The 9,861-nt window shown below is 41.4% G+C and overlaps 1 protein-coding gene across 1 annotated transcript; it reads right to left on the reverse strand.

The window, feature by feature from the left end:
• Positions 1–279: 279 nt before the first annotated feature.
• Positions 280–1,255, reverse strand: LOC143798942 (olfactory receptor 11A1-like). Its single transcript, XM_077281134.1, has one exon. The coding sequence runs from the start codon at positions 1,253–1,255 to the stop codon at positions 296–298; it is 960 nt and encodes a 319-aa protein (XP_077137249.1). The 3' UTR covers positions 280–295.
• Between the last annotated feature and the right edge of the window lie 8,606 nt (positions 1,256–9,861).

The raw sequence follows: 9,861 nt of genomic DNA on the forward strand, positions 1-9,861 counted from the left end.
GAAATGCCGATGTCAGCAGTTACTGCCCCAATTTTCCAGCTAACAGTAAAGCTGGTAAGTCTTACTATAGCTGCTTGAGGTCTAAAACGGAAAATGCTCCCCCTAGTGGTCAATATATATATTTGTAAGAAAATATATAATATTTTTCATATAGAAATGTTTGCAAACAGTGCAAACATTGCATTAATACATTTTATTTACTATTTTAAGCTTAATTTCACAAAAAAACAAACTACAAGAAAACTGGTGGCACCTTCCCTTTAATGTGTAAAACAATCAACTATCAACTGAGTGATTACTTGATTTTACCAACCTTGATATTATCTCTGGAGAATAGCCATCTGATGATCTTGGCAAATGAATTTTTAATTTCTTGATTTCGTAAGCTGTATATAATTGGGTTTGATATTGGCGTCACTATAGTGTAGAGTAATGAAAGTATTTTGTTGATGTTGTACAAATGTCCTTGATTTGGGGCAACATATATTGCAATCAGTGACCCATAATACATAGACACAACTGATAGGTGAGAGCTGCATGTAGATATGGCTTTCTGTTTGCTGGTACTTGAGGGAATTTTAATGATGGTTTTGATAATACAGAAATAAGTGAAACAGATGAAAATAAAAGATGGTAGTGTAACCAAAGCAGACAATACTTTTGATTCTAGGTCAACCATTGTAGTGTCTGAACAGGATAATTTTAAAACCAGCAGATAATCACAAAAATAATGATCAACTATATAGGGCCCGCAGAACGTAAGGATATATATAAGGGAACATGATGCAATGGATAATATTAACCCTCCAGCCCATGCGCCTATGGAGAGATTCCTGCAGAGCTTGGGATCCATAATTGTGTAGTATTGGAGTGGGATGCAGATAGCGAGGTAGCGATCATAGGACATTATAGTGAGAAGAAGGCATTCTGTTACAGTGATATAACCAAGTATGAATATCTGAGTGAAACATCCTTCCACGGATATCGTGCCATCCTCTGTCAATACGGCACCAAGCATATTCGGAATGATGTTAGAAGTGAATATGATTTCACCAAATGAGAGGTTACAAATGAAGAAATACATTGGAGAGTGAAGGGTAGGACTAGTAATAACAGCAGTAATAATCAATGTATTTCCTGCTAATGCTGAAACATATATCATCAGAAAAAATAGGAAAATGAGCGTCTTGCCATTATGGATGTCTTGAAATCCTTGAAGGTAAAATTTCCAGTCTAGTGTCTTGCTATTATCCATCAAGTGTTATCCAAGTGCACCTTGGCGAAAATGTAAAAAAAATAAGCTAAGGTCATTCTTCCAACACAAATTGATACTTACATTCTAGTTCAGTGCTAATTTCTTTGTGCATGGGTGTGAAAAGCTCTCTTGGTGCCGAAACCAGCCTTGGCTCCTAAACATTCACTTGATAGCTGTCAGTTGGACAATCATTAAGCCATCCACCATGGGCTAATTTCCTTGTTCAGGGCTGTGAAAAGCTCTCTTGGTGCCGAAGCCAACCTTGGTTCCTAAAGATCCACATGATAGCTGTCAGTTGGACAATCATTGAGCCATCCACATTGAGCCTGCCATACAGTGGGTACGGAAAGTATTCAGAACTCTTTAAATTTTTCACTCTTTGATTAATTGCAGTCATTTGGTAAATTCAAAAATGTGATATTTCAGTTTTTATTTTTTAATAAATTTGCTACATTTTCTACGTTTCTGTTTTTTTTTCAGTCAAGATGGGCTGGTATTACTGGTATACTCTCTAACTGGGTCACTGTGACCAGTGGCGTACCGCAGGGGTTGGTGTTGGGACCTATTCTTTTCAACATATTTATTAACGATCTGGTAGAAGGTTTACACAGTAAAATATCGATATTTGCAGATGATACAAAACTATTGTATGTAAAGTAGTCAGTAGGGTTGAGCGAAACGGGTCGACCATTTTCAGAAGTCGCCGACTTTTGGCAAAGTCGGGTTTCATGAAACCCGACCCGACCCCTGTGTGGGGTCGGCCATGAGGTCGGCGATCTTCTGAATCTGGTATTTGAATTCCGATACCGAGTTCTGATATGTTTGCGATATCGGAAATCGGTATCGGAATCCACATTTAAGTGTAAAATAAAGAATTAAAATAAAAAATATTGATATACTCACCTCTCCGACGAGCCCTGGTAGTAATCGGCATCTTCCGTTCCTAAGAATGAGCGCGTTCAGGGCCTTAGAAGACGTCACGGCTTTGTGATTGGTCGCGGCGGCCCACGTGACCGCTCAGCGACCAATCACAAGCCTTGACGTAATTCTCTCAGGTCCTAAATTCCTCATTCTAGGAATTTAGACCATGAGAATTACGTCACGGCTTGTGATTGGTCGCTGAGCGGTCACGTGGGCCGCCGCGACCAATCACAAAGCCGTGACGTCATCTAAGGCCCTGAACGCCCTCATTCTTAAGAAGAAAGGCTGCCGGAAAGAAGCCGAGGGTGAGTATATTCCTATTAGGTATATACTCACCCTCGTACGTGCCCTGCTTCTTTCCGGCAGCCTTCCTTCTTAAGAATGAGCGTGTTCAGGGCCTTAGATGACGTCACTGCCCTGAACGCGCTCATTCTTAGGAACGGAAGATGCCGATTACTACCAGGGCTCGTCAGAGGGTGAGTATATCAATATTTTTTATTTTAATTCTTTATTTTACACTTAAATATGGATCCCAGGGCCTGAAGGAGAGTTTCCTCTCCTTCAGACTCTGGGAACCATAGTATCCCATTGCACTGCATTGGGTTTCGCGTTTCGGCCGACCCCGACCCCGACTTTTTTATAGGATCGGCCAATTTCACTCGACCCGACTTTTGAGAAAGTCAGGTTTCGTGAAACCCGACCCGATCCTATAAAAATAAAAGTCGCTCAACCCTAGTAGTCAGTACAAGAGAAGATAACATTCTGCTACAGATGGATCTGGATAAGTTGGAAACTTAGAGGTGGCAGATACGGTTTAACAATGATAAATATAAGGTTATACACGTGGGAAGAAGGAATCAGTTTCACCATTACACACTGCACGGGAAACCACTGAATAAATCTGACATGGAGGAGGACTTGGGGATCCTAGTTAATCATAAACTTACCTGGAGCAGCCAGTGCCAGGCAGCAGCTGCCAAGGCAAACAGGATCATGGGGTGCATTAAAAGAGGTCTGGATACACATGATGAGAGCATTATACTGCCTTTGTACAAATCTCTGGTTAGACCGCACATGGCGTACTGTGTACAGTTTTGGGCACCAGTGCTCAGGAAGGATATAATGGAACTAGAGCCAGTACAAAGGAGGGGAACAAAATTAATAAAGGGGATGGGGGAACTACAATAACCAGAGAGATTAGCAAAATTAGGATTGTTTAGTTTAGTAAAAAGACGACTGAGGGGCGATCTAATAACCATGTATATGTAAATAAGGGGACAATACAAATATCTCTCCAAGGATCTGTTTATACCAAGGAAGGTGACGGGCACCAGGGGGCATTCTTTGCGTCTGGAGGAGAGAAGGTTTTTCCACCAACATAGAAGAGGATTCTTTACTGTTAGGACAGTGAGAATCTGGAATTCCTTGCCTGAGGAGGTGGTGATGGCGAACTCAGTCGAGGGGTTCAAGAGAGGCTTGGATGTCTTCCTGGAGCGTAACAATATTGTATCTTACAGTTATTAGGTTCTTTAGAAGGACATAGATCTGGGGATTTAATCTGACGGAATATAGGCTGAACTGGATGGACAAATGTCTTTTTTCGGCCTTGCTAACTATATTACTATGTTACTATGTGCAGAGTGTACATTAATGAGAAAAAATGACCTTTTTTGAATTTACCAAATGGCTGCAATGAAACAGAGTATAAAATTTAAAGGGTCTGAATACTTTCCGTACCTACTGTATACCCAGTAATTTCAATTTATAATTGTGTCATATAACATGATTAGCCTTATATTGTGTGCAGAAAACATTTTCAGGAGAGAATCTAAGGGTACCGTCACACAGTGGCATTTTTATCGCTACGACGGCACGATTCGTGACGTTCTAGCGATATCGTTACGATCTCGCAGTGTCTGACACGCTACTGCGATCAGACACCCTGCTGAGAATCGTACGTCGTAGCACATCGTTTGAAACTTTCTTTCGTCGCTGGATCTCCCGCTGTCATCGCTGGATCGTTGTGTGTGACAGCGATCCAGCGATGCGTTCGCTGGTAACCAGGGTAAACATCGGGTTACTAAGCGCAGGGCCGCGCTTAGTAACCCGATGTTTACCCTGGTTACCAGCGTAAAAGTAAAAAAAAACAAACCGTACATACACACCATCTGATGTCCATCAGGTCCCTTGCCGTCTGCTTCCCGCTCTGTCTGTCTGCCGGCCGGAAAGTGAGAGCAGATCACAGCGGTGACGTCACTGCTGCGCTCTGCTCTCACTGTACGGCTGCACTCAGTCAGAGCAGGAAGCAGACGGCAAGGGACCTGACGGACATCAGATGGTCAGTATGTACTGTTTGTTTTTTTTTACTTTTACGCTGGTAACCACGGTAAACATCGGGTTACTAAGCGCGGCCCTGCGCTTAGTAACCCGATGTTTACCCTGGTTACCAGCGAACCTCGGCATCGTTGGTCGCTGGAGAGCTGTCTGTGTGACAGCTCCCCAGCGACCACACAACGACTTACCAACGATCACGGCCAGGTCGTATCGCAGGTCGTGATCGTTGGTAAATCGTATAGTGAGACGGTACCCTAAGAACACAAGTCACCTTCCTACTATTTCCAGCCCTTACCCTGCCCTTATTCAGCTGGATTTTTCTAATTCTATAATTGTCCTTACATAATATTAGTGGCAAGCACTTTTTTGGGTTAAAAAGCAAACAAACACCCCCCATTTTTGAGCAGTAGTGGAAAAGATGGATGCAGAGAGAAATGGCCAAGTTCTCCAAAAAAATATGACATAGTTGTCATAGGAGATTTCAACTATCCAGACATTTGTTGGAAATCTTTCAGGCAAAACTAACAGGTCAAACAAATTCTTATTCGCTCTTGCTGACAACTTTATCTTCCAAAAGTTAAGGGAGAAAACAAGGGGATCTGCTATCTTGGATCTAATCCTTATAAACAGGGAGGAAATGGTTGAGGAGGTAAGAGTGTCTGGGACCCTAGGAGGTAGCGACCATGCTATTTTAGAATTTTGGATAACTAGAGGAGGAAGACCTGTGAAGACTCAGACATCTAGGTTAGATTTCAGAAAAGCAGATTTTAAGGGACTCAGAAAGAGAATCGGAGGGATCCAATGGCTGAATATCCTTAAGGACAAAAATGTCCAGGAAGGATGGGAAATGTTGAAAAATGAGATGCTCAAAGCACAATCGTTAACAATTCCGAAAAGAGGGAAGAATAAGAAGCATTTAAGGAAAGCAGGATGGATGAACACAGAACTCAAACACATGCTAAAAAGGAAGAAAGAAATGTTTATCAAATGGAAAGAGGGAGGCATATCTAAAGAAGAATATAATACTGTCTGCAGAACCTGCGGGGCACAAATCAGATTAGCTAAATCTGACAATGAATTAAGGCTTGCAAGAGACGTCAAAAGCAATAAAAAAAGGATTTGGGGGATATGTCAAAAGTAAAAGAAAAGTCAAAGATGCTATAGGATTTTTACAGGATGAAAATGATGAAATGGTAAGAAAGGATGTTGAGAAGGTCAAACTTTTAAATTCATGTTTTGCATCTTTTTTCTCTCAGAAAGAAAATGTTACATCAACTGATTTCACTGTCCTATTAAGGGAATAGAAGAATCCAGGATATCTATAAACAGAGAGATAGTGAGGAAAGACTTAGCTAACATAAATGAATTCAAGTCTCCAGGTCCAGATGAATTACATCCCAGAATACTGAAGGATATAGCAAAATAAATTTTTGAACCGCTCTCCATAATCTTTGAAAATTCTTGGAGAACAGGAGAAGACCCAGAAGACTGGAGAAGAGCAAATGTTCCTATTTTCAAAAAGGGGAAGAAGGTGGACCCAGGGAACTATAGGCTGGTGAGTCTGACATCTATACCAGGAGGTTGTAGCCTAACCCTGACCCTAAAGGACCTAAGTAAGGTAGCAGATAATGGTTGGCGGTGTTGTAATAGTTTTTGTATCAAAGCCTAGTTGCTTCCGGGTATGTCTGTTGTCATCTGCTAGGAACCATTATATGTCCGGTGCCTAATACAACAGCAAAAAGTTCAAAAGAAAAAAAAATCTGCTTATTGAAAAATATATACATCATTTTATTTTCACCGCACATATGGAAGGTTGCTGGGAAATTCTGTATGGAAGAAAAAGGAAGGTAAGAAATAGAGTATTGGTGTCATAGAAATGCCCAAATAATTGCCCAAATTACTTGAAAATTATTGCGCAAAAAAAATGGGCTTAAAGTAAACACATAACTGTGCCTTACAGTGTACAAATTTATTCCGCCATACCCTATTAATGCTTGTAGATTCAGCATTTATCATTTCAATAATTTTTTTTTTGCCATAAATAGCTCTATAACGAGGTACATGGCAAGCTATCATGAAGGACTTGTAGATTAGGTTACTACTATTATACTATGGTAGAGATGTTGCAGGTTTCTATTCTTTTGGAGACTCCAGGTCAGGTGCATTTTTTGCCCATGCTATAATCCAGATAAGTGTGGTACCCTGGATTATTTGCTTTTCGCGTAGAAATAATCACATATTTTCTAGTAAGGATATATATCTGAAAATTATAGAAATTATCTTTTCAATGCTAAGTTCAGTATAGTACCTTATGGATGCAAAGAAACCTGTAGAGTTAAGCTTATCCTCCATTTATTATGCCTGAAAATCACACTTTAAAATATATGCTTGGAACATATAAGTAGGGGAAATATCCAGCTATACAATTACTAACATCTCAAGGGATTTATAGTCCTTAATACACAGTGGTATTTTTAAATAAATTGCCCTCAAATATGTCCCATTGTGGATGTTGTTATTATTAGGGAATACGTAGCTTCTGTTATAACCTGATTGATTTCCCATTGTGTAGTTTATCTACTATAATGTTTAATCTCTTGCTTCATTGAGATCAGGGACAGACATACCACCTTAGCATATTGATTGTGATATCACATGGCAGCAGAAGCCTCATTCATACAAAATAAAGACACAACAAAATTTCGTACCAAGTGAACGATTATTATAAATGTCCAAACACTCCAAAACTCCATTAAACCATCCGCCCAGAGACTGGGTGATTTTCCCACAATATAAACATCACGCAAGGAAATAATAGCCCAAGGGAGGGAGGGTGGGATCTTCTTTCTTCAGTACTCGCCTCAGAATGACTAAAATTAGCCAGAACTGGCTTAAATAATAAATAATATAGTAAAAGCCCAGCAACGCGCTGTCCACCAATGAACAGCCACTAAAAGAGCGCCAAAACAAACTGGCCTAACCAGAATATCCCAAAACAGCACAAAATTAACCGGCAGTTTGCCCTAATATTAACACCTTAATAAAACTTTGGCCAAAATAATATTCATAGCCTGTGTGGCCATGTGACCCCCCCCCCCCTTATTCCCTAATTCTTATGGGGGGGCTACCATGGCAACACAAGGCTCATTCATACAAAATAAAGACACAGCAAAATTTTGTGGAATAAAATTGGCCGTGATGTTTATTCTTCGGTAACTTTATAACAAAACAGCATAATACCAAGTGAACGATTAGTGTCCAAACACTCCAAAACTTCATTAAACAATCCGCCCAGAGACTGGTTGATTTTCCCAAGAGCCTCCACTCAAAGAGTTGAGGCCCCCCAAAAAACACACAGCCATTTTTCCACAATATTTTGTAAATTCAGATTAAAAATATCGAGGCCAATGTTAGATAAATGAATCATATCCTGGCGATAAAGCCCAGGTAAGAAGCCTTCAAGGTCATCGTGCCTAAAGGAAAATCCGTTAACTAGTGGTAAGAATTTCTCCATGGTTTTATTGACCCTCTTACGAATTTTGTCCAGAAATCTGAATTCAGGTGTGTTCCACATAAGCCTAGGAACAATCTCAGAAAAAACAAAACCTGGATAAGGAAAAGATTGTCTAAGATTCACAATATCAGAATGCATAGTGGCTAGCAAATCCAGGGTTTTTAATTTCCCAAGATCATTCCCGCCCGCATGAAACACTACCAGATCCGGGAATGGAAACTCTTTAAAACATTTTTTAAATTCTAAAACCAAATTAAACCATCTTAAACCACGAACTCCATGCCAGAAGATCTGCACGTTAGAAAGATCGAAGGACAAATTTTCAGAATAGCATCGTTGTAAAGCTCTCTTCTGGGCCCAATAAATAAAAGAGTGTCCGAGGACCCAAATTATGAATGGACCTGAAATTGAAATACAGATTAGTCATCAATAAATCGTGCCGAACATATAATTTAAACCTCCCTGACTCCCATCTTCCTATTTGCCTAATTTGAGAATCGCAAAGGCCGGCCCTAGAAGCTTCAGTAGCAGCTGCAATTCTAAAGGAATGAGATGTGATTCTAAGATGTTGTTTCCCTAACATTCTCAAGCAGCTCTTTAAAATAAAGTTAAATTGAAAAACTGTAGCTGGTGAACCATCCTTATGCAAAAATAAAGGACCTTCCGTTTTACGTCTAACAAGCAACCACCTTTTAACTTAAGACTGGACAAATAATAGGGTCAGAAAAAGAAACAATCTTCAAACTTGATCCCCTGGCCAATTGATCCGTTTTAGATCTTTTAATTGATAAAACAATAAAATCGTCATAGACCTTTAAGTCGGAGATCATCAATCCAGAGGGCTGAGATTTCTTACAAGATACCAATTCTCCTATGCGGAGGGCCCCAAAAAATGACAGGCAAAATGCTGCATAAAATAATAAAACCTCATCCGAATTTAAACAAACTTGGCTTGAGGCCGAGCAAAGGTCCTTTAAAAGTGGAAAAGAAATCGGGCGTCTGTTGTCAGGCTGAAAACTACCCTTCTTGAAGCCTTTCAAAAATTGCTTAAAGGGAACCTATCACCCCGTTTTTTAAAGATTAGATAAAAATAGTGTGAAATAGGGGCAGAGCTGGGCTTTACATTAGTGCCTTTTTGGCGCCTTTACACCCCCGTTAGGCTGCCGAAATACCTTTGTGAAGTGGCCGTTTTGTCCTGTCACTCAAGTTAGTCAGGTCGGATGGGCGTGGTCACAGCGCTGTTTGTCCCCCAGGATCCTGCTCATCATTACGTTGGTGGCGTAGTGGTGTGCGCATGTCCAGCAGGCGAATCCACTGCCCAGGAGATGAATAACAGCGCGGTCTTCGCTATTCAGCCGTTTACCGGTGGGCGCGGCCATCTTTCCTGTGGCCGCGCCTGCGCAGATGGAGCGCTCTGCTGCCCGGGGCTTCAGGAAAATGGCCGCCGCGATCTCCATCTGCGCACGCGCGGAATCCCGCGGCCATTTTCCTGAAGCCCCGGGCAGCAGAGCGCTCCATCTGCGCAGGCGCGGCCACAGGAAAGATGGCCGCGCCCACCGGTAAACGGCTGAATAGCGAAGACCGCGCTGTTATTCATCTCCTGGGCAGTGGATTCGCCTGCTGGACATGCGCACACCACTACGCCACCAACGTAATGATGAGCAGGATCCTGGGGGACAAACAGCGCTGTGACCACGCCCATCCGACCTGACCAACTTGAGAGACAGGACAAAACGGCCACTTCACAAAGGTATTTTGGCAGCCTAACGGGGGTGTAAAGGCACCAAAAAGGCACTAATGTAAAGCCCAGCTCTGCCCCTATTTCACACTATTTTTA

This window comes from Ranitomeya variabilis, chromosome 1, assembly GCF_051348905.1.
Source record: "Ranitomeya variabilis isolate aRanVar5 chromosome 1, aRanVar5.hap1, whole genome shotgun sequence".
Classification (NCBI taxonomy): domain Eukaryota; kingdom Metazoa; phylum Chordata; class Amphibia; order Anura; family Dendrobatidae; genus Ranitomeya; species Ranitomeya variabilis.

Coding starts and splice junctions, on each gene's coding strand:
- LOC143798942 (XM_077281134.1), bottom strand. CDS start 1,255: ATGGATAATAGCAAGACACTAGACTGGAAATTTTACCTTCAAGGATTT.